This window comes from Labeo rohita, chromosome 7 (assembly GCF_022985175.1).
Source record: "Labeo rohita strain BAU-BD-2019 chromosome 7, IGBB_LRoh.1.0, whole genome shotgun sequence".
In the NCBI taxonomy this organism is placed as follows: domain Eukaryota; kingdom Metazoa; phylum Chordata; class Actinopteri; order Cypriniformes; family Cyprinidae; genus Labeo; species Labeo rohita.
Window position 1 is genome coordinate 24,941,359 of NC_066875.1, and position 26,960 is coordinate 24,968,318.

General features: G+C 35.9%; 1 protein-coding gene across 3 annotated transcripts in view; it reads right to left on the reverse strand.

The window, feature by feature from the left end:
* Positions 1 to 26,960, reverse strand: part of sorcs2 (sortilin-related VPS10 domain containing receptor 2) — a 205,584-nt gene that overhangs the window by 70,464 nt on the left and 108,160 nt on the right. For all 3 annotated transcript variants that reach the window (XM_051115694.1, XM_051115696.1, XM_051115695.1), the window contains exon 3: positions 21,814 to 21,913. In XM_051115694.1, coding sequence (XP_050971651.1) covers positions 21,814 to 21,913 — 100 coding nt within the window. The remainder of the gene's footprint in view (positions 1 to 21,813; positions 21,914 to 26,960) is intronic.

Below are 26,960 nucleotides of genomic sequence, written 5' to 3' on the forward strand. Positions count from 1 at the left end.
GTATTAATAATCAAGTGTATGTAAACTTTTGAACACGGTCATTTTTATCAATTCAACTATTATTTTTTTCTTGTGGGCTATATGTAAACATCTTGTATGTGTATATTTTTCAGGTCAGTACTAAATAAAAAAATACCATGCAATTTGTATGATCCCTCTTATTTTGGTCAAATAATAACATTTTGCAGATTCTGCAGGGTGTATGTGAACTTTTGACCTCAACTGTATTTGTTGAAATACATCAAGCACAGTATTATAAACCCTGTTCAAGAAATCACAGTAATGGCCAAATGAAGTGAAATAAATGATTTTTTAAATGAAGCGAAATAAATGAAATTTTAAAGCACACAATTAGCCTTACAGCTTCTGTTTCATCAGAAGAGCAACTATAAATGTTATCTGCCTTTACCCTAATGTGCAGCTTAATTTGCATTACTTTCTGTCGCATTTATCACTAATGTCTGTCTTTTGACTTAAAGGGAGACAAAGCGTCAGATTTAAATATGTCCTGTCCACAGTGCTGCCATTATGTCAAACTCTTTCCATCCTCTCTACTTGATCCCCGGTCTGCCTTTGATTCTAATAACAGTCAAACAGAGGCTAATGTGAAAAAGAGACTTTGTATTCATCAAGACAGCAAACAGAACTTCTATGGGTTTGTCTCCAGTGCTGCAGAAATGTGCACATGTGCCTGACAGGGTTGCACGATAAACATGCATTCTTGCGTGTTTATCAATTTTATTATTAAACCAATGAGTGGGGCACTCAGTATCTGAAAATACATACTCAAACAGATATGCTGAAGTTCAGCATGAGACATTTAACAGAGAATAATGAGAGCGCTTGACAGCGGCTAAACCTGCTTTGCTGATTTTCCCATTCTTCCATACCTCTGCTTGTCTCTCATTCCTCCTACAGCTTTTTTCTTTAAAAACATATTTTCATTCACCTCCATAATGTTTTGCTTTACATAGTTGTTATTTGTTTAATGCTTCAGCTAGTCACTTAATTGTGATCATTAATAAAAGCAATTGCCAAAGCCTCTTTTGCTGTTAAGTTTTAGCTTCCTCTTGTTGTCTGTGAGTTAAACATTCTTGTAACACCAAAAAAGACTACAGATTTAATGTCATATTTTCCAATCTATGTAAAGCAAACAAGCAATGCAATGCAATCCAAACAGATTGAAGCTGTCACATAATTCTCTTTCTTGTAAAATGTTTTTATTGTGCTATGCAACTATTTTGTCCACAAAAAATAAAATAAAATAAAAACACTCCACATTTCTTATATTCTTAAATTCTAAGATGTTCAAAGCATTATCCAATGTTCTCAAGGTTGGCTTGATTTCCTACAGAAACACTGTTCTATTAAATGTTTTTATTGATGAAGAAAGGAATATGAGAGCAGAGAAAGTCAGAGAGAGAAACATAGGGACAGGCACTAAAAGAGAGCCTGGAGGCCAGTGGAGTAAAAACACGATAGAAAGAGAAAGAAGGAGAGATAGAGAATGATGTTGAATGAAAGAGAGGGAAGACGAGTGACGGGAGCAGGCTGAGCCCTGGCCTCCCAGACACGCACAATGATTCCAGTTCAGGAACAAATTGGCCAATTTTTCATGGCATGCCCCTTGGCAGCCTCATCTATTTCAGCTTTTTACATTTATTTTCAGATTTCAGACTGTAGAAAGCATTCATGTAGACTGAAGAGACAACTACGCAACTCTGGTTTGAATCCAGCTCATGTTCACACACAACCCGCTCCTAGTCAAATCGCTGGCTGAAGTGGCAGATGTTCAATTTGTTTGTATGAATCTGTGCAGTTCTTGGGTCAGCGGACATTCAACAAACTTTTAAAGTGCCCCTATTATTCCATTTTTGAGGTTTCTAATATCGTTTTGGGAGTCTGTAAAATAACGTGTTGTTCACCGCCGGCCAACATAGAAAATAGGCATTCACTATGCAAATACGCAAATACTAATGCCAATACTATCCACTCGTTTAGACTTTACAGAGTCAATTCTTTACTTTGGGAGACAATAACTTTATTGTGGGAGATAATAACTTTAACGCTCACTGATGCACCAGAAGGAAAAACCATGCATTAAAAGCCGGGGGGGGGGGGGCGAGAACTTTTTGAATTGAAGATCAGGGTAAATGTAACTAATTTTGTCTTCTGGGACACATGTAACTATCTTCTGTAGCCTCTGAAGGGCAGTACTAAATGAATAAATGTGATATTTAGGCAAAATAAGAAAAATGTACACATCTTCATTTTGTTCAAAAGTTTTCACCCCCCCGGCTCTTAATGCATCATTTTTCCTTCTGGAGCATCAGTGAGCGTTTGAACCTTCTGTAATAGTTGCATATGAGTCCCTCAGTTGTCCTCAGTGTGAAAAGATGTATCTCAAAATCATACAGTCTTTATTGGAAAGGGTTTAAATACACAAAAATGCTGGAAAACCAAAGAATTTGTGGGACCTGAAGGATTTTTCTTAAGAACAGCAGACAGTTTAACTGTTCAGGACAAACAAGGGACTCATGAACAACTATCACTAAACAAAAAAACACAGCTGTGGATCATTCAGGTAACAACACAGTATTAAGAATCAAGGGAATGTAAACTTTTGAACGGGGTCATTTTTTATAAATTCAACTATTATTTTCTCTTGTGGATTATATGTAAACCTCTTTTATGTGAAATATCTTACTCAGGTCAGTACTAAATAAACAATAACATGCATTTTGTATAATTAATTAACATTTTGCAGATTCTGAAAGGGGGATGTAAACTTTTGACCTCAACTGTATAGATCAGGTTGCAGTTCTGAATGACTTTTCTGACCAAAAAAAAAAAAAAAAAAAAAAAAAAAAAGCGGGCACGAACAACTATAGTGAGAAAGACAAGGTCATAAAAAGGGCTTCACTAAAAGACTTTCCAGAAGCACATGGTGGTACATGACCAGAAAAAGCAGAGAAAAAGTGTTGTAGCTTTTTGTCAAAAAGGTAGGAAAACTTCAACACCCATTATGTGCTGGGGTCAGTTCAACTGTCCATGAGCAAAGATACAAACAGTGCTGAAACAGTGCCTACGATCTGTAATTTTCACAAATGCTCGGGATCTGTCAAAAGTGTGTTTTGTGCCAACCAGTGAACTTTTGCTGACATTTCAGTGCAGATAACATAGAGAAACAGTACACAATGTTCTTTTAAACACACTACTGACATTGTTAAAATAAAAAGCTTGTTGAAAATATGTGAATTTACCCTTTAAGAACCAATGTACACTTCCAAAAACAAACCTATGCATAGTCACTTGCAACAAACAACCTTTTAATTGCAGAGCCCAAATATTTATATATTCAATAAAAAATTCATATTACAATAGCTTGTAGTCTGTTCTCTAAAGGCTGGATTTATCGTTATTAAGGTCAGTGCACACAAAGACAAGGCGCATGTACAAAAAAAGCCACCAAACAATGAATAGCAAAGGCAGTCACATTCATTTTGAATCCAAAGTTCTCCTCTGCCTTCACTGCAGCAGCAAAAGAGACCATCTTTCTGGCAGTGTCAGTGTGAGAGAGACAAAGCGTATGTGGGGGAGCTTGTGGAAGATGGATTTGATGCGTAAATGTTCAGTCATTTTGTCAAGATGGAGTTGTATACGGTAAGCAGAGCAAGACTCAAGGCCAAACAATTTGTCACACACACTAGCTTTAAGATACGAGAATGTGAAGGACGTTTGTCTGCACAGTGCCCCACAGCATCAGAAGACACTGATGTGTAAAAAGTGTGCCTGCAGATTTATATTTATGTCCACGTGTGTCGATTTTTAACAGCAGGCTCAATTCAATAAATGTGACTGCACTCTTCACAAGAAAGAAACGAGGCATGTATTTGCATTAAACAAACAGTTGAACAGAAGTTCATCAAATATTCAACATAACACACACACATAACCACATTCAACGCAAACAACTGGGTTTGGAGGTCACAGAGTCTTTGTAATCATCTTCATTATTCTGAAAGCAAAAAGTAATGTCTTACTCCGGGGAGGCATTGTTTTCCGCTCTTCCCTGAATCGGTGATTCCTTATTGACTGAAGGAATAAAGGATATGAGGAATATGAACCAGCTGTCATTGAGAGACTCACACACATACACACACAGACAGATCACATTAATGAGCATCATCCTGGTTGTCAGGCGGTTCTAAAGCCGCAGACAGACTGCCTGCTTCCTCATGACCGGCGAGGATCAACCTTTCACACACACACAGACCATCATTAGCATACTTCATCGCTTCCGTCTCTAGCCAATTTCCCAAGATCAGCTTTCTAGTCTGCTGCTTAATGGTCAAGAATGGGACGGAGTTGGTTTAAGCTGATTTTAACTGTGTAACCAAAGAGAACAAGTTTAAAGGGAGACATTAAAATTCCTCAGATGTGCACAAAAGAGGTGCATGCTGGGTAAGGAGACACGGTAATGGGAAAGAGCAACAGGAAGCTACACAAATGACACATGCTTTCACTGCATTTGTGTCAGTGTGTGTGTGTGTGAGGGAGAGATGCAGAGGACGAGTCTCCAACTGAGTCTGTTTGTTCTGTACCTCTGTTGAAACGTGTGTGTGTAGGTCCAATTAGGGGCAGTAGTGGTCTGGCACTGAGATGTTTAAACACACACATGTGCACACGTGCACACATAATACTTTTAAATAAACCCTTTCAGACCTTAATTAAATTCTAGCAAAAAAAAAAAGAAAGGAATTCTTCTCTAAATGCATCCATAAATAATAATACATCCAAAAACAAACAACAACAACAAACTGTTTATGCTAATTTTCTAATAACTATTTCGGTAACACTTTACAATGAGATTCATTAGTTAACTACATTACTTGACATGAACTAAGAACGAACAATACTTCTACAGCATTTATTAATCAAAGTTAATGTCAGCATTTACTAATGCATTATTAAAATCACAGGTTGTGTTTGTGAGTTAATGCACTGTGAACTAACATGAACAAAAATGAACGACTCTATTTATATTAACTAACATTAACAAAGATTAATAAACACTGTAATTGTTTGTTTGAGTTAGTTAATACATTAACTAATGTTAACAAATGACAACTTATTGTAAAGAGTTACCACTATTTCTAATGTACATCACAGATCAAAATGTTGACTTCCATAAAAAATATTTAATGTTTTTGAAAAAAGTCTCTTATGCTTAAAAAGACTGCATGTATTTGACTAAAAACACAGCGAAAATAGTGATATTGTAAAATATTTTTTACAATTAAACAATTGAAATATTATTACAATTACAATTAAATAGCATTTTCTTTTTGAAAATAAGACATTTTTCTTGTTATTATCTATGTTAAAAACAGTTGTGCTGCCTAATATGTTTCTTTCTTTCTTTCTTTCTTTAAGACAGAAATTAATTATGTTATGTAAAATCATAACAGTACCATGTAGTTTCAGGATGTGTTTAAGAAACGATTTTCTGCAAATATAAATTTGTTATAAATGTTGTTATGAATGTATTTTATGTACAGTCATGGCCAAAAACACACATGTAACTATCTTCTGTAGCCTCTGAAGGGCAGTACTAAATGAATAAATGTGATATTTAGGCAAAATAAGAAAAATGTACACATCTTCATTTTGTTCAAAAGTTTTCACCCCCCCGGCTCTTAATGCATCATTTTTCCTTCTGGAGCATCAGTGAGCGTTTGAACCTTCTGTAATAGTTGCATATGAGTCCCTCAGTTGTCCTCAGTGTGAAAAGATGTATCTCAAAATCATACAGTCTTTATTGGAAAGGGTTTAAATACACAAAAATGCTGGAAAACCAAAGAATTTGTGGGACCTGAAGGATTTTTCTTAAGAACAGCAGACAGTTTAACTGTTCAGGACAAACAAGGGACTCATGAACAACTATCACTAAACAAAAAAACACAGCTGTGGATCATTCAGGTAACAACACAGTATTAAGAATCAAGGGAATGTAAACTTTTGAACGGGGTCATTTTTTATAAATTCAACTATTATTTTCTCTTGTGGATTATATGTAAACCTCTCTTTATGTGAAATATCTTACTCAGGTCAGTACTAAATAAACAATAACATGCATTTTGTATAATTAATTAACATTTTGCAGATTCTGAAAGGGGGATGTAAACTTTTGACCTCAACTGTATAGATCAGGTTGCAGTTCTGAATGACTTTTCTGACCAAAAAAAAAAAAAAAAAAAGCGGGCACGAACAACTATAGTGAGAAAGACAAGGTCATAAAAAGGGCTTCACTAAAAGACTTTCCAGAAGCACATGGTGGTACATGACCAGAAAAAGCAGAGAAAAAGTGTTGTAGCTTTTTGTCAAAAAGGTAGGAAAACTTCAACACCCATTATGTGCTGGGGTCAGTTCAACTGTCCATGAGCAAAGATACAAACAGTGCTGAAACAGTGCCTACGATCTGTAATTTTCACAAATGCTCGGGATCTGTCAAAAGTGTGTTTTGTGCCAACCAGTGAACTTTTGCTGACATTTCAGTGCAGATAACATAGAGAAACAGTACACAATGTTCTTTTAAACACACTACTGACATTGTTAAAATAAAAAGCTTGTTGAAAATATGTGAATTTACCCTTTAAGAACCAATGTACACTTCCAAAAACTTCTTATTTTCAAAATTATGTTATGTAAAATCATAACAGTACCATGTAGTTTCAGGATGTGTTTAAGAAACGATTTTCTGCAAATATAAATTTGTTATAAATGTTGTTATGAATGTATTTTATGTACAGTCATGGCCAAAAATGTCGGCACCCTTGCAATTCTGTCAGAAAATGCAACACTTCTCTCAGAAAACTGTTTAAATTGCAAAAGTTTTGGTATTCATGTGCTTATTGTTTTGTTTGCATTGCAACACACACACACACAAAAAAAAAAATAAATAAAAAACAGAGAAGAAAAGTCAATCTTGATGGAATTTCACACAGAACTCAAAAATGTACTGGACAAAATTATTGGCACCTTGTCAAAATTGTAAGAAATAATTGCTTTTCAAGCATGTGATGCTCCTGTAATTTGTATTTAGACACACCTGCTGGTCCTTTGCTGGTTTATGCTTGTCCTTGACCAGCAACATGACCAGCAAAGGAGCAGCATAAACCAGCTAAGGACCAGCTTAAACCAGCATCAAAACATACCTACCAGCATGTGCTGGTTTTTTCACCAGGGAAAGAAAAGAACACAGTCTCTACAGTCAAACATGGTGGAGGTTCAAAGATGTTTTGGGGTTGCTTTGACACTGGATGCCTTGACTAAACGGTATCATGAAATCTGATGATTACCAAAGAATTTTGGGGCGCAACGTAGTGGCCAGTGTCAGAAAGCTGTGTCTCCACCAGAGGTCCTGGGTCTTCCAGCAGGACAATAAGCCGAAATATGTATGTATTTATTCATGTATTATTCAGTTTCACTGTTAGAATCAGACAGAGCTAAGTAATTATACCTGTAAAAACTAAAACAGTGTAAGATATTTAAGAAGTACATGGCAAACAGTAACAACAATTACTTAGACAAAATTTGTAGGAGGATTATTACTGAAAGCTACCTGATCTCATGATGAAAATGTATCTGTGGGAACATTTTTGCAAGATGCGAAATACATACCAGTAAGTTTATATCACTGCAGTTTCCAACAGAAATGAACACTAGATGTGATAAAACAGTGAGCACTTGTAATCATTTTCATACACAGATATGATTATAGCTTCATATGTTTTGCTTTCAGGTGATTACTACCCCCCTAGTATTGGTAGGTTTAGAGTTAGGTGTGGGGGTGGGGGTGGGGGTTAGGATTAGGCAATCACGTAGCGATTTCAACAAGAGGGGGATAATAATTTGGCAGGGGAAAATGTGCACAACACCAGATATAACAAGCTTGCTTGGTAGCTCGGCATGGAATTGGACTTAGGATGCAGAATCCTTGGGCAGGAATGTGAAAAAGATGAAAGAGCTGAAAGATGAGAGATCGAAAAACAAGCTTGCGATTGCGTTTTCACATCACATTCACTTTTGTTCATACTATTTAGGTGTAGTGCAGATGGTACATTATTTTAAAATGTCACGGAGCATTAGAGTTGTAGCGCCACTCAACGGACATTTCAAGTCAGAATTATGTTTACAAGTACAAAACTAGCATCACATTCATCTGTTCGGGGAAAAAAAACCAAACACACTTTTAGCACTCAGTGGACATTTAACATTGAATATGTCATGAAATATACATGGTTCAGGTACGTTTTCATCATGAAAGCAGGTTGCTGAAATCCCATCTTGCAGTTTTCTGATATGTGACCCTGGACCACAAAACCAGTCTTAGTTACTTGTAGCAATAGCCAACAATACACTGTATGGGTCAAAATTATTGATTTTTCTTTCAATGCCAAAAATCATTAGGATAAGTAAAGATCATGTTTCATGAAGATATTTTGTAAATGTCCTACTGTAAATATATCAAAACGTATTTTTTGATTAATAATATGCATTGCTAAGAGCTTAATTTGGACAACTTTAAAGGCAATTTTCTCAATATTTAGAATTTTTTTTTGCACCCTCAGATTCCAGATTTCCAAATATTTATGAATTTCAAATAGCATCTAGGCCAAATATTGTCCTATCCTAACCAACCATACATCATTGGAAAGCTTATTTATTAAATAATGTTGTCAGTTAAACAAAAGCGTTCTTTGACCTTGCATGCATGTAAACCTATTGTAGAAGATTTCCAAAATTATATTAGGAACCCAGCATTCAATGCAAAATCCCAAAATTATAATGGCCATGGGGTCTGAAAGGGTTAACAAAGTGGCTATAAAAGTGCTTCAGCACAGAATGTGTGTGATTCAGTTACATACTGTATGGATTAGAACCAAAATAACATACAATAAACCTGTCTTCCTGTTGTGAGGAAAAGAAGACAAGATGAAAAAAAAGGCCAGGAGCAAAAGAGGAAAGGGGTGGAATAATCAGCGTGTTAGTAAACCTGTGGCACAGGACATGAAAGAACATTCACTGTCACCTTCAGTCACAGCTGGGACCTTCAACCCAGCAGCTATATAACTACAATATACCACATCTAGAAGAATGGACACCATTGGCCTTTTTAAGCATGTATAGTTATGCTTAAAATGGATTACAGACCCCTCCACCATGTCATTTAAGTTATCAAAACGCAGGAGAGCCACAGACTTCCATCAGCACACCTGCATTGTGTTTCAACTATCTTTACACAAGGATAGAGAGACAGCATTGAATCACTCTAATGGAATATGTTGCCGTTGGCTGTTTCACTCTCTTTCATCCTCTCATACAAGCTTTCTGATGAATGTATGAGTGTGTGAGACATGCACAGCAGATAATCCCTCTCTGTCTTTGTCTGACATCATCAGTAAAAATAATAACAGATTGCCAGAAAAATATCATTCGCCAAAGATGAGTGTCGGTATGCGCACGCACAGACTCCAGCCATCGAGCTCTCATTTTTCAAATATCAACTTGGCAATAAGCAATAACAAGGGAGACAAAAACAAAAGACGAATGCCAGAGAACAACACAGCAGCATAACCACACACTGTCAATCAGCTGAGAGTGACCTTAATGCACTTTAGCACTAAACCATCTGTCACAGGAAATGAGAGTGAACATCAGAAAGAGGATGCTCAGGCACTCGCTAACAAAACGCTTGGGGATTCCTCGCTGTCACGACATGAGAAAGAGGAAAATTACCTCTTTGTTGACTCAGCAGAATTCACAAGTATTTGTGTTTCTTGCTTTAATGCAAAACTGTAAAGTAATTCTATAGCTCATTAGCAATGAGAAATCAGGGGAAGTCCTTTGGGAATCTGTTGGGATTGCAAATCAAAACCACTCACATTAATGCCAGTACAAACAGGCTGTCCTCAAGTCTGAGAACACTAGAGAAAATGCTTCTACTTATAGTCTATTTTTGTCTATTTTATTTCTTTATTTATTTCCAGTCTTTTAAAGAAGTTTCTTATGCTCATCATGTGATTATTTGATTAAAAATACAGAAAAAACGTAATATTGTGAAATATTATTACGATGTAAAGTAATGTTTTTCTATTTTAATATACATTCAAATTTAATTTATTCCTGTGATCAAAATCTCAATTTTCAGCATCATTTCAGCATCATTACTCGCAGAGATTCATAAAAAAAAACCTTATACTCACTTCTGTTTAAGGTGAAGCTGGATCACGCATGATTTGCGCATAGATGCATTTATGTCGATCGGGAGGTGCATTCCCTTCACAAACAAATGTAATCCACTGCATCTTCAGCAATGGAGGTTGGACTGTGACAGCTGATCTGAGGTAAGACGCACATGTCAATCAACTATTGTGGTAGTGGCCTCTGGAGAATGGCTCGATTTGAAAAAGGGAATATTATTTTTACGGATTTTTATCATTATAGGGTAGATGTGTACATACACTGCCAACACACATTAATGTTCAAACAACATGAAAAAGTGAACTTCTGATGACCCTTTAACAATGTTGAAAACAGTTGTGCAGCTTATTTTTTTTTATTTATTTATAGCAAAGACTTGTAAGAAAAGATTTATATTTTGAATAAATGCTGTTCTTTTTAACTTTTCATTTATCAAAGAATCTTGAAAAAAGTATCACAGGCCCCCAAAAATATTTGGCAGCACAACTGTTACCAACATAGATAATTCTAATAATAAAGCACCATATTCTAATTATTTCTAAAGTATCATGTTACACTGAAAATTCAGCTTTTCATTATAGGAAATAAATTAAAATGTAAGATATATTAGAATAGAAACCATTATTTTATATTGTAAAAACATTTAGTAATATTACTGTTTTTTTCTGTATTTTTGATCAAATAAATGCAGCCTTGATGAGCATAAGAGACTTCTTTAAAAAACATTACAAGTCTTACTGATCCCAAACGTTTGAACAGCAATGTGTAAAAATAAAGGTTAATGAAGAACCATAATATACTTAAAACCTTTCATTCCAGTGTTCTTCACACTGAGAAAAAAAATGTTTCTTTTAAGAACTCTTCACTGAAAAGTTTTTAAGGGAACAATAGATGGATCTTCTACAGTCTAAAAATGAAAGCTTCTTTATTCAAAATGGTTTTTCTATGACACTGCTGTGAAAAGCACCTGCTCAAAATTCTGCACAAAAGACATAACGCACATAAATATCTGACTAAATATCTGACTCTGTCCCACTTCACTCCATAGTATCAAGGTATACATTTATCATTGCTGTGTAAACACATTTATGCCATCTTATGTCATCAAATGTCATATCAAAAGCACTTCTGTGCCACTTTTGCAGTATAAATTTGGCACAAGTGAGTCAGGACTGCCATTGGTGCCTCCTCAGAATATCAGGTTTAGGGTCAGTAGATCAATAAGAGTGTCAATGTCACAAACTTGCTTATTTGATTAATCACCTAGAAATGTGCAAAATCTTAAATATTTGTTGTGCATTTAAAATCCTTATAGTTTCAATATAAAATTTAAGGATTAAAATGATTATTTTGCACTCCACTGTACAGACAGTTCAGATCTGTCTATGTGTGTGCAACTCTGAGATGATTAAAAGATTTCTCTTTGTCCATCTCCCTTAGAGGAGACGATTCAGTTCAACTCTGCAGCCAAAATTCCATATCAGCTGAGAGCAGACACAATCAATCCATCTGTAAGTCCTCAAAGACACTCCACGTCATCATGAATTTATCTCCAACCTCCATCACCTCTTTTCAGCTACAATCAATTTATCCTCAAACAGTTTGGCCGCCATCCAGGTGTGATTAAACTATTTCAGAGTGCAGTCACAGCCAATCTAACTCAGAGTCCTAGAAAAAAAAAATCAATCAAATATCACAAAATTGTCCCTGGGTCCCAATTTGCATATGATCCATCCTAAGAAGTATGGGAGATTAGAATTAGTATCAAATCATAGAAAAGTCCCTGGATGGTCTACTACTTCCAGTGTATGTTCAAAGTATGCTCATGTTCATCTATTAAATGTGTAGCGGAGTTTAACAAATTAGAAACGAGCCAAAGAATTTGAGTTATTTCGGTCATACACATAAGCACCAACCAGGAGACTCTGAGTAAAAATATAAAAGATTTACACAACACAAAAAACATTATTTACATGAATAAATAAATAAAATAAAAAATAAATACAGCGAGGCAAGAAAATGTAAAAAAAAAGTGTTAAAGAATATTATATCAAAGTTTGAGAAACAAAAACACACTGAATAAAAATGTGTTACCCGTTGCTTTTGTGGTTTCTCTTGTATATCAAACCGACTGCTGTACTGATCTGACATTTTGATGTTAGGCCACCAGGAAAAAAATAAATAAAAAGCTCCAGTGTCCTGTCTTTCCTTTTATTATATCAATCATCACTAAAAATAGTATCTTTTTATTTTAACCCATTTTAATTTACCTGTATATTATTTTGTTCAGTCTACAATGCATTTTAAAAAAGTCTATCCTCGGTTGTCCACCGACTTTCATTCGTTCAGAACTTTTTTTAATTGTAAACAGTGGCAGATCTGTGCATATTTCTCTCCTGATTCAGACAAGATGATTTTCACTGAAAACAGCAGTATTACAGGGTTTTTTTTATCCAGAAGCAACGATTTGAAGTTTAAAAAAAACATTCAGCTTTTTGATTTACAAGACATTAATTGATGGACTGGTGATGCTTCTATCAGCTGTTTAGATTTTTATTTTGATGGCACCCATTCACCGCAAAGAATCCATTGGGGAGCAAGTGACGTAATGCTAAACTTCTCCAAATCTGATCTTGGATGGCCTGAGGGTAAGTTAATTCTTTAGAAAGCTTTCATTTTTGGGTGAACTATTCCTTCAATATTTGAACAAAAAAAGAAACACATGCAGATGCAAAAAGCATGCATTTGGTTTATATTAATAACTGTACACATTATTACATGCATGATTAAGCAAAAACATCAGCAGAGTCTTGGCATGAAAGACCCACGGTTGGCAGATCTTCAAGGATGCGCTGCTGCTTATTTTCTCGTCAGTATGGTAGGGTAGTGTAAATTAAATGAAATTAAACTAAATGAGGAATAACAAATCGGGGGAGTTAAAATGACAGGATGCACACAGCTGTCCAGGGAAGCAGTCATTTAAAACTTCAGACACTTTTTAAAATGCTTTAAAGCAACAGTAGCACACAAAACACACAACATATATTGCTCTATGTTTAAAATAAAAATTTTCATACTACACATAAGAGTGTTCTATAAAATATTCTATTTCTGTGCTACAGGCTTGTGCTCAGCAATATAATTTATAAAGGCTCTCACAAATCAAAGCCACAAAATGAACCTCAAAATATCTATGCATGACCTTTCATTTGTTGAGGGTATAATTAACACACATTTATCTCATGTCCACAGATAATTACAGAAAATCAAGCCTAAATAATGACAGGCACGAAAAGTAGGTTAGCAGGGGGCATGCTGATTATATTTAAAAAAAAATATTTTTGTTGAAATACTTTCTTCTATCCCAAATGGATATGCTTAGTCTGTCTGACCAATAGCAGACAGGGAAGAGTTCTGGAAAACAGTAATTATATTTGCAATCATTTTTAGCAAGGCTACTGCCTCAGAATTTCCACACTTCTGCATTTAGTTCAGATTTATTTTTATAGATTTTGCTAAACAGGAATTGTCTCAAAGCAATTTTGAGGCACAAGAGACAAAAAATAGTTTAATAAATCAAAGCTGCAGTGGGACATGCTTTCTCTTCTATTTGCATTAAAAAGAACAAAGTCTTGGCCATCAGACACTGCAGTACAATAAAGGTACTGAATTTTGTCTTTTATTGATTGGTTATGGAAAATTAGGTCAGACCAATCCATTTTATCTGTCACAAATTCCATGTAATGGCAATGATGACAAGAGATCAAACTGTGTGTGAAAATAAATCAGCGACATTTATCAGTGCTATCGATCTCTCCGCAAGGTCAGGAGAATAAACAAGGTCACTGTGACATCAAAAACTTTATTACAGGCTCTGATGATATTCTCATGCAACTACTGCATGATTATTGATGTGGTTCACCAAAATCAATCACATTCAAAATTTCAAGCAGCGTGTGTTTTAGTAAGTCTGAGTGTGTTGGTTTATGGGTGTAAGGGATCCTTCAGTGGTATGAGTGTGTGTCTGTGTGTGCAGGCATACATTACAAAAGAATTTAAAGCTCATTACAACTTAAAGAGCCCATGACCAAAGAAGCAATTTGTAATACTTACACTGGGGCTAAACGATGGACTACTTAATTGACTCCATAATCTTTTAAAGCTGTGCCAAAAAAATCTTCATTTTCAGCGTTTAAGGAAAAGATTAATGAAAATCTCTGCCGCTTTTTAACACATCTAGGCAAAAAAGTGTTTATTTGTCTCTGGCATTAATATCGGGCAGAATGTCCTTTTCAATTTGACTGCAAATTCTAGTTGATGTTGTGGGAAATGTCAATGTTTATATTTTGAAATCTAAGGTCTGACATGGATTAGTTAATTAATTGATTTCAATAACATTAACAGTACTAATAATACATAATAAAGTGTTTGAATAATGAGTAAATGGGAAGTACATCCCATTTTAGAAAACTTCAATATATATATATATATATATATATTTTTTTTTTTTTCAAATAACAGAGGCGTTTCCTCTGAGAAGTTAAAGGGGAAATTCACTTCCAGAACAAAAATTTATAAATAATTTACTCACCCCCTTGTCATCCAAGATGTCCATGTCTTTATTTCTTCAGTCGTAAAGAAATTGTGTTTTTTGAGGAAAACATTTCAGGAATATAGTCTATATAGTGGACTTCAATGGTGCCCACGAGTTTGAACTTCCAAAATGCAGTTTAAATGCAGCTATAAAGGGTCCAAGCCGAGGAAGAAGGGTCTTATCTAGTGAAACGATTGGTTCAAAACTTCAGTGTTCAAAGTCAAAATCAGGGGCACCATATAAGTCCACTATAGAGAGAAATCCGGAAATGTTTTCCTCAAAAAACATAATTTCTTCATGACTGAAGAAAGAAAGACATGGTCTTCTTGGATGACAAGTGGGTGAGTAAATTATCTGTAAATTTTTGTTCTGGAAGTGAACTACTTCTTTAACTTCTCAGAAGAAATGCCCTTAATAGTTATGCGAAATTTATATATCAAATATAGTTATCTTACAGTTTTCTAAAATGGGACAGTTAGGGTATGTCGAAAAACTCCCATCTCGTTTTCTCCTCCAACTTCAAAATCATCCTACATGACTGCAGATGTACCGACCCAGTGTTTACAAAGTGAACGTGCAAAGAAGATCAAACGGCCTTTACAAAAAAAGGTAAAACAGCGATGTAGAACGATTGTGAAGTTGGAGAAAAAAATGACATGGGAGTTTTTCGACATACCCTAATTGTTATGAACCGGAATACACAGATTCCACAAAAATGCTGGATTATTATGTATATATTATTATCTTCAGCGAAATAAAGGGTTATATACATTTTATTTCATTTATAAAGTCTTTACTGTGCTGTAAATTGTATTATTTTATGCAACGCAACATAAAGACGAGATGTCAGTCAGCTGTGTTTGTTTCACAGGATGGAAACGCCTTTTGCCTTGCATAAATAAATGAATTTTTTTCGTTTTATTCGAGTTTAACCTTAAAATATGTTCTGTAATGTCAGTACTGTTTGTTAATGGGCAGTTTTTGGAGTCAGTCACGGCATCTTTCAGCTACGAGTGAAATGCGAGGCAGCGGTCAGAAGTTCACAGCTAACCCGGTGAACAGCAGCCCTTTACCGGCTCAGATTTCGGCGACACACCGGTATGAGAATTAGCACTATTCCGGTAAAAAAGTGATTACAGAGAACGGTTGAATACACTAAAATTAAAATTCTACTTTTAAATGTTGCATTTTTTTATTTCTAAAATGCTTCTTAAAAGAGTTTAAATGTATGTAATATCGTAAACTATGCTGTATTCACCCAAATGAATTCAATCTGTCTTTTATTTTGTCCAGTTGTTCTTGCTTAATAATAAATGTTCATCTTTTGATTATTCCTGTTGCCTCTAGTGTGTGTTTACCGAGCTTTGATGAGTGATGATCCGAAAATAAGTTCATTATGAAAAAAAACATCCGAACATCAGTTCATAAAAAAAATGTATAATTATTTAAATAAAATATAATGTTTAAAATGTTACTGGCTTGAATGTAATGAATGTAAAATGCTTAAAACACTGATAAGACTTATGCTTGGTTTTAATAAATGGAACAGTCAATTAATTGTTAATGTAAATATACAAAATAGATTTTTATTCCGGTAGTGTAATGTTTATTTAACCAAGAGAATGTGACTGGGACAATTTACATTTAATTAAAAAAAAAAAGTGAGGACTTTTCCTCCTCATTTCAGGACACCACCGCACACCACTGATATCTATATATATCCAACATTTATTTATCTCCTATAAATAATGAACAACAGTTTAAGATCCCTCTGCCCTTCGAGTACTATATCACAGTAGGTTAACACACCAATTTACAGTAAAGTCCAACAGTCTATGAGCTTCATGTCTGGATAAACCCAGATAGGACACCTCAAAAAATCCTTCACCATAGAATGATAAAATGTGAGAAAATCCTGCTAAATTCTCAAAGATAAAGCAGCTATGAGAAACAAGTGAACATCTCTTGGCTTTTATCTCTCTTCCCTCTTTCCCGGCTCTGTGAGAACTTTCACCCAGAGAAACATCATTCCATTAGGCAGTCACGCTCGTGAATGCGGCCTTTCTGCTTTCTGGAGCTGGAGGATGTGAACGCCGGTTTGCTTCACTCACTTTCCAATGCATGTATTAAACTCCCAAATGTCAGAGATAGCCACTGTCTTTTATATCTGTTTTAGCTTGGTTTCAAGACACTGAGCAAGGAGATTTTAATCTCAGGCCTCATGCTCTGACTATAGCTGCTGAAGTAATGGGAGTTTTTCCAACAGAACGAGCCACTCAGAAGGAGACGACTTCTCTATGCTGCAAGCATCATTAACGCAGTTCATAAAACACACACCATAGTGGGTGATTTATATATGGAAAGACGAGATAACACAATCTATATAAAGATGAAAAATATGATATGACGTAATGTTTTTTAAACGGGTGCTATTATGCTTTTTCACTTTTTGAATTTTAGTCAGTGTGTGGTGTGTTTATCTCCAAGAGGAGATATTTCATTTTTAAAAAAATCCTTTCCAAGAACTACAACAAACGGCTCCTTTGGACTACAGCATTTGTTTTCCGCATGCAATGATGTCACGATGCAGTCCACTAGAATATCATTAAATTAAATCCCATCTACGAGGTGGGGGATTGGAGTGCTGCTTCAACGAGCCGCAGCGCGGCGGGTATAAACACAAGCATTGACTTGAGTGGCCACTTCAAAGCAGTAACGTGCCGCAGACGTGTGCAGTACAGGGGGTCAAAACACGTGCCGAAGCCACGATCTACTCCGGTTGCCAAGTTGGAGCCATAACGCGCCACAGACGTGTGCAGTGTGTGGTAAGAGATTTATTCATCATACAGTATAGATAGCTTATAACACAAGTGTTTTTTAAAATAGATAAACTTGCACTAGAATAGGCTGATCAGTGATGATGTTTTTTGATAATGTTAGACTGCTTTTAGCCTTATGCTGGTGCTGGTTTCGGGCAATGAAATTAAGTATGTAAATAAATAAATAAATTAGCACGATAATATCATGTATTGGCGATCTCACAGGCTGAGGATGGGACTTAACACTACTGTAGCGTATTATTTACTCACCTTCTATGCATCCTAGCTGTATATGACTTCCTTCTTTCAGACGAATGCAATCGGTGTCTAATAAAGTCTAATAAAGTGCATCCATCCATAATAAAAAGAGCCTCAAAGGGCTCCCGGGGTTCTCCTGTAGCGAATCCATGTGTTTTTGTAAGAAAAATATCCATATTTAAGATGATACAAATATGTAAAAGCTTCAAACAGTAGATCTGAAACAAACCATAAAAGTGTAACAACATTTTCTGATAAAGTAGAACTGTCCTGCTTTCTCATTTTAAAGGCCATTTCCTATTAATGAACTTTCCCCGTATCTCTAGCGTGGATAAATCTCACATTATTTCCTGAATAATTACTTGCTGGAGTTCCAGCAAGAGATAAGGCGGGACAAAGGAAGTGAAATTTATGCCGTTTGAAATTAAACTGTTTGCTTAAACTCTTTGTTTGAACCGCGCAAGCTATTAATGAAATGAAGGCAGGCGGCACTGAACTCCGCTGAATCCATTACTGCAGCATCAGCTGCTGTTAATTCCACTGCTGAATATTTCTAATTAGAGACTGAGAAAAGATACTGCTCATCTTCGTTAAGGGACTTGGAAATGTGATTTAATGGAGGTCAGATATATTAGAGATGACGATAGCTTTATTTGCAATTGCTGTCAGTCTTGCTTTTCTGTCGTTCCCTGTTTCCCTCTGACGTTTCTTTCTTTCTGTGGCTCTTGCTCTCATTCACGCTCGGTTGAGCTTAGCGCTGTAGAAATGAGGGGGACAGACGCTTTGGTTTTGGATCAGTGGCGTTTGATCCCTCTCCTCTACGCTGGGGCGCTGTCTAACGCCACACTGATTGACATTGTGTGGTTGTACGGTGACCTGTGGGGTGTAGGAGCGCACTCACCATCACTCTCTCTCTGTCTCACAAACCTCGACACACATGTTTTGATTTAAATACACACTCAGATAGGGCTGAGCAATACAGCTGAAGAGTAAACACAGTGGCTCTACGGTTTTATCAGACACTGCTCTTGTTTGTTTGAGCATCCAGATGAAGCAACACTGACACAACCGAACCGATAGTCGAAGTTCTTTTTGGCTGACCAACAGAAGACTGGGGTAGCATTTGGGAAAACTGTTTGAAAACTAAAATTATTATTTTATACATTTGCAAAAATGCATTTAATAAAAATGAAAAAGAGGTATTTTCTATATAAAATATATATTATAAGGTATATATTATAATGATTTTTTTGTTTGTTTTTTAAGAGAGCTTGCAAGCAGTCTAGTAAAACAAGCACACCACAAAAACGTATCCTTGAACTGAAATAAAGACAATACAAATTTGTCGGGATAGATAGCAGAAATGTGTTCAAAAAGTTTGACAGCTTTGCTTAATACCCAATGGAGCTTAATTTTTATTTGTTGACTATTTACTTAATTTAGTTACTTTTGTTAAACAATGTAATAACAAAAAACTTTAATGAAAAAAATTACTGTTTCACCAATCATTTTATATGAATTTCACTATATTTAACAAATCTACACTACACTACATTAAATTATGACATTCTTCTTTTTTTAACAAATCACACTGTGTAAACAGTATGTGTATGTGTGTGTGTTCTTCTTTATGCTACATTGTGGGGACCAAATGTGACCTTGGACCACAAACCCAGTCTTAAGTAGCATGGGCATGTTTGTAGCAGTAGCCAACAATACATTATATGGGTCAAAATGATCAATTTTTCTTTTATGCCAAAAAACATTAGGATATTAAGTAAACATTATGTTCCATGAAGATATTTTGTAAATTTCCCACCCTAAATACATGACAACTGAATTTTTGATTAGTAATATGCATTGCTAACAACTTCATTGCTAACAACTTTAAAGGCGATTTTCTCCTTTTTTTCAGATTTTAAAATAGTTGTATCTCACCCAAATATTGTCCTTCCTAACAAACCATAAATCAGTGGAATGCTTATTATAAACTTGCCATTTTTGACACTGAGGTAAAAAATTGTTAAAAATTCTAAATGATATTTATCTGAAAGTGTAACAGTGCAAACAGGTTTTCTGTAAAACGTGTGTATGTGTGAACAAATTCACAAGGCACTAAAAAAAAAATGGATTGTGAAAGTAGTCTAATCACATAATCTTTAGGAAACTTAAAGGGATAGTTCACCCAAAAAGCTCACCCTCAAGCCATCCTAGGTGTATATGACTTTCTTATTTTGAATGAATATATTCTGAGTTATATTAAAAATGCCCTGGCTCTTCCAAACTTTCTAATGGCCGTGAATGGCTGTTGAGATTTTAAAGTTTGAAAAAGTGCATCCATCATAAAAAGTACTCCACACAGCTCTGGGGGGGGTTAATAAAGGCCTTCTGAAGGGAATCAATGCTTTGTGTAAGAAAAATATCCATATTTAAAACATTATAAACTGTAATGGCCAAACTAAAATCAACGCTACAACATAATTTTACTCTGCTATATTCATATGAATATGAATAACATATCTCCCAACCCTACACCCAACCAAATAGCTTTTTTTTTAATTATACATATAGATACCTTGGCAAAATGGCACACAACACACCGTATTTGTGTGTATAGACATAAAGATCAGCAAAGAGGCATGAGAGATGTGTGATTATGATGAATAGCATCGTAATATGACAACCACTGTCCAGCAGCACAACTATCATTTCTGTGAGTCAGAGTTGAACTGTGTCGCCAGCTCTGCAAATAGATGCCTTTCCTGCGGCAACGCCATCAATGAGGACACTCAAGGGTTGTTCCACAGAAGCCTGCAAGTGTCTGTTTTCATGAAAGCCACATTTTCCCAGACACAGCAGAAAGCGCACGTATTGTCCTGCCCTGCTCAAAACACTCTTTGTGTCGACAGTCAAGGTACGGTCGTCCGACATTTGAAGATAAAGGAGTCTGACGTGGGAAAGAGGTTGACTGTTACGCCATCAGAAGTGACTGTGGAGTTACTTTTCTCTTTTGTCTCTAGAAGTCCACACTTCCTGTGCAATTTACTCTGCAGCCACAAACATCAAAACACAGCTATGTCCTCAAACATAATGCCTATAATTTTACGTAACTGTTATTTTCCTGTGAATTAGTAATATTGTGCATTGAAACAAAAGCTGAAGACAGCACACAAGCTTTGAAGTGTCTCTGCTAAATTGCCTATTATAGACAGCTAGCACTTACTCAGCTGTGACGTGTGTTCATGTTTAAGGGGTCGTGAGGAGATTACTAATGAGCAGGAGATCCCTGTAAACTTCATTAGGATGACTTTGACACGCTTGAACATGTCATAGTTGCTCTAGGGTGATCATTACCATCAATCTCCATAAGGGAGGGAAAAAAAATTCATATGACCTTAAGCTCCTCACATTTCATTTTACTCACACACACTCACAGGACATATTTATTAGCTGAGTTTGAATACATTCTAATGCTAAGTGAGAAGAAACATATGGGGCTCATAAGTACAATTTTATATAGTCATGTGAATCCCCGATCTGTGCTTAAACATGCACCGCTGCCAATAATTTATAATTGAGTGTTAATTTCAGTGTCTGTGCATGGTAATTAATTTCCATACTCACATATTCATTAACATATGTGGTGAAAAAAACATAATTAATATCACAATCATCCATCATGATACTACAATGGCAGTAAAGGGGGGAAGTGAATATTCTTTATGAAACTCTATAATTTCTTTATAATATCAACAAAAAACTACTTATTATATATAATAATAAATGATTTTTACTTCACCACCTAAACTTTCCTATGAAAAAATGTCTTTTTTGTGATAATGAAGAACTGTAAAAGGATTAAGTAAAGAGTCTTACCTTTTTCTTGTTAGTGGGACAGATGTAGAAGTTTGTAACTATGATGGTTGTGCCAGGCATCAGGTTGAGTTTGGTGTAGGTTGACCCATAATCACTGGATCTGCATGGAGGAAAAAAGCAAGAAAGAGAGAGAAAGGTCATTTCCTTCAAATGAACACTCTGTTTAATTACTGAGTCACACACGGGATATGATGGGATACACGCATATCCATCTAGATAGACTTGTGTCCTCAGATTATTCAATTTAGAGCTGAGAGGCAACAAAAGCTTATCTGTGTATTTTCATGTTTCAGAATATTTTTTTATCAAACGAATCATTTTTTTAAAAATGAATCATCTTTCATCATCTTACACTGAAATTGCCTTGAACTGTTTGGTTGAATGTTAAGATACTCTTCGTACACATTCTCATGTCTTTTCAAACTGAAGTCTCTGTTAAGATGTCATAAATATGTAAACATGACATTGGGTTTTGAAATATTCACAGCAAGCACAAAATAAATAGCAATTTTCAGAATTGCCCTTTTTTGGCCTCTAATTGCTAGTGATCTCATGAGCATGTTGACTGTTTTTAGGACTGAACTGGAGTCAGCAAAACCAGTCAGCAAAAAATCTAACTTTTCACAACTCAGCCAAACAGCTTTACTGGGAAGGTCTGACATTTGCAAACTTACAAAAAAGGAGAAATGCTTCAAAACAATCAGTTTCTGAAAAGCAGTTCTGAAATGTTTAGGCCATTGTGTTTTTGCAGAATGTAATAAACCAAGGCTACGTCTACACTACTCTGGATACACTGTAAAATATATCTTTTTCTCTGTTTTGGCCTTCCATCCACACTGTTTTTGTCCTTGTAAAAAAAAAACAGAGCTTTTTGAAGACGCTTTCCAAAGTGGATAAATTGAAAATGCTGTTTTCGCATTGTAGTGTGGACTGTGAAAATGCAGGTATTTGAAAACGATGACGTTTAGTCATGTAACGCATATTGTAATAAAAGACGTTTAGATAGTCCACAAGAGAAAAAGCTGAATTTCTAAAAATGACCCCATTTAAAAGTTTACATACACTTGATTCTTAATACTGTGTTGTTACCTGAATGATCCACAACTGTGATTTTTTGTTTAGTGATAGTTGTTCATGTGTCCCTTGTTTGTCCTGAACAGTTAAATTGCCCGCTGTTCTTCAGAAGAACAGAAAAATCCTCCAGGTCCTACAAATTCTTTGGTTTTTCAGCATTTGTGTATGTGTGTATTTATATGTACCCAGATTAATATATACAATAGGGGTGTAACAATACACAGAATACACAGTTTGGTTTGTTCCTTAGTTTTGGGGTCATGTTTCAATACAAGATCGGTACAACAGGAAATGTATTTTTCATTTATTTTGAAAATGAGAGCTACATAGATAGGTTGTTTTTCATTTGAATTAGATAATTTCAAGATTTAAAGCAAAAACAGAGTGGTCTGACTTTAGATTTGTGAAATTATGCTACATAAGGCACCTGCACAAAACAAAAACAGCAGAGGGATTGAATGAAATGTGAATTTATTCTCTGACAGCAGGTGGCGCTTATGGAACAGGAGAGCTATAGAGTTTCCTTGGTTACCACTGTAAACAAAGCAGCTGCTCTTATAAACACTACTTTAACATGCATTCTAATATGCATTATATTTCAAGCATCGCAAACAATGAGCTTAATCTGCTTGGTACCGTTTTTTTTCCTCTTTACAGAAAAAAAATCACACAAATTACATTTTGTGAAATGACTGCATTGTAGAGAAGTTTGTGTAAGTAAGTAATTCTGGAATAAAGATTGCCCGGAATAAAACTAAAGAACCCTAAACTTTCCCAAAACAAGCAGGTGGTTCTTTGAGCTCTGGCGTGCCATCTGAACTCCCACTTCTTGTTTTGGGTTGGTACGTAGATTGTCTCTTCTCCTGCTCTTTCCTGTTGTGGTGTTAGCATTGCATTACTGCATGCACCCCCTTATGTGACTGACCGTATTCGTCGTCTGACTGCATGAACCGAACCGTGATGGTTCAGGACGAATACATGTACCGTTACATCCCTAGGAGACATATCCTACATGACTGCTATGATATGAATGACATAAAGAAACAAATAGATAAACACGCTCAGACTATCAACCTTACGAAAAGAAATGAGCAAGAATGTTCAATTTGATCCTGACCTCAATGGCATGTGAAAAGCGTGAGCAGACTCTGGTGAGGACAGTGTCAAATTAGTTTTAAAGATGACTATGTTTCAAGTGTTGCAGCAAATGTGACGTAAACTAGCTAGAGACTGATGTCAGCTCATGAAGAAGTTTGAACTGCTGTAGATATAAGACGTGACAAGGCAGCATCACAGGTGTGGAAATATTTGCTAAAAACAACCAGGCAGAGAGCTGTGTTCTAAACCAGTCTGACACTGTCAGAACCAATCATTATCACACAACACAGTTACATGAAATGCACTCAAGAACAAGGTCAAGGTCATAGGGTCACGTTTAAAGTGACTGTGTCACTTTCTTTGAACTCACTGTTAACATACAGTGAAGCCCTCAGTTAGGTTGAGAGAAAGCATACTACTGCTGGCAGCTGATATAGTGTGCAAAATGCCTGATCAAAGCCTATTCCTCAACACAAACATACAGCGCTAAAGACTTCCCCCATAGAACTAATTAAAAAACAGAAGTGAACAGAACTCTTCTCTGGAGCTCCTGCTGAGCTCACATTTTTGTTTCTTACTTGACAGAACGGAGCAGAACAGAGGTGTTTCAGCTTGAGAGGTTTAAATGAAAGCGGGAGGGAAGGCTGGGCAGGCTGGGGGGAAGTGGGCTACCGCTGATCATTATGCCAGTCGTCATGTTTCCAAGACATCACAGCGAGGTATCATGGCAGGATGAGGAACTAGAAGAAGGTCTGGGGAACAAGCGTCTTATAAACAGCCTTTTAAATTTATACATGATGATAGTGAACATGACAGATGACAGCGCTTTTCAAAGTAGGAATTTTAAATAAAAAATTAAATAACAAAATATTTTTTCTTTTCCTTTTTATAGACAAAGCAGCATGTCAATCACACCGACAGAGGCCGCTCTCACGATAGTTGATTGACATGAGCGTCTTACCTCAGATCAGCTGTAACAGTCCAACCTCCATGTTTTGATGCCGAAGCAGGGATGTAAATTAGACAAGAATATCTCAGATTGAGCGATTGAGGTGTTGTGTTGCTGGATGTAATAATGAACATAGTGATCGTCATTTACTCCCGACATCTGAGCTGCTGAAGATGCAGTGGATTATGTTTGTTTGTGAAGGGAATGCGCCTCCCGATCTAATGTTATATATATCTGTCTAATCCGTGTGAATCATTCGTGATCCAGCTTCACTTTAAAGCAGAAGTGAGTATAAGGGTTTTTTATGAATCTTTGCGATCGCCTAATAACGTGCTAGTTAGCAAGTTTAGCAGCTAAACGCGGTTAAATGCCGCTAAAGTAAACAGGCTCGTCACTAGAAGAGAGGGGTGGGGCGAGCAGAGCTCATTTCATTTAAGGAACAATCCCTCAGAATGGGATTATTTTTGCAGAGCTCATTTTGACAAGGTAAAAAGGGTGTTGTTTCACACAACCATTGAGATTTTTAACCAAAGTATATTATAGACTTTTCATTAAGACCCTAAGAATCATATCAACTTGTGGAAAACGGGCATCTGATGACCCCTTTAAGGATACACTTTCTGGCCAGTGTTTTACTTAATCTGTGCAATCTGGCAACCCTGTGCACGCGCTGACTGATGGTGGAACAAGTGCTGATGATATGATAACTTGTGCCGGAGTTTGCCGAACTCTCTAAAGCGATATTCTGCATACATGAAAGTGTCATACAGCCAATGTGTGTTTTTCACAAGCCATTTGTGCTGCCTGTGTAACTAAATCTGCCATGTTCAAACTTTTACAGAGTTTCAATAATAGATCCACTGTTTGAGGAATAAATGCGCTTTTGCTACCTATGGCAATACAATGGGAAAAATGTACATAAATTGGAATTATTTTTTAAGTTATATTAGAAATTTCTAAAGTTTTTACCAGTTTTCACAATGTTAATCTGTTGAAAACGGCATTGGAAATCAGTGTTTATTAATGATCTTTGAGCAAATTTAGTGTGAGTCTTATTTGTATACAAATTGTCACTTAGAAAATCTAATGTAAATACAGATTTCAAAACACTAGCAAAAAACATTGGTTTTGTATTATTATAGTTGGTTAAATGAATTCATTGTATATGTAGTCAGTGGAGGTTGGTTAAAGGATACATGAAATGTTATTTACCCCGATGGAATAATCGTTATTAATAATCGTGAATTAATAATCAGGATTATCAGTTTAACCATTATCGTGCAGCCCTACAGTATATAATAAAATAATACTGAGATGTCATCATTTTACATAGTGTTGCCACTTGTGTTTATGTCCTATCCTAAAATAATGAATACAGTTTTCAGTATCACTCTAACATGACAGATAGTATAATCACAAGAAAGGCAGTGTTTACTCTTCAAAATTTGCTGGATTATTACCAAAACATCCTCACCTTTGCTCATTTAATTGACAAAAATACAAAAAAAATAATAGCAAAAAGCTATTATTTTTAAACCATAATTAAATTGCCATTCATTAAGAAGAGTCGAGCCTGTTAATTAGAATACGCAATCAGACAATGTCGGCGTTCAGCATCTCCGAAGTGGAGTAAAACTCGGCAGAGGTCATCAGCGGAGTTGGTGGAGCGAGTGCCAGAAACAGCCAACTCATTAAGTAAATCCTCTTGTGGAGAGTGAAATGTCAGAGGCCTCAGAGGAACATTATGTAACTAATAAAGCTAATTTGGAGGATTGTGTGGCACGCTGCGCTTCGGTTGCCAAACGTTTCGCTAATGATGCTAACTTAATCGGATGGCTCATTTAATGCCACTGATTAGCTGACAGGACTAATGTCGCTGGTGAAGGAAGAGCGTGGACAATAAAGAAACATGGAGGGAAGAAGAACAGGGACAATAAGCTGCCGTATATTTCAGAAGTTTGGTCTAAGATTTGTTTCTCTACCTGTGATGGCGAAGCTGAACTTTCAGCAGTCATTACCAGCCTTC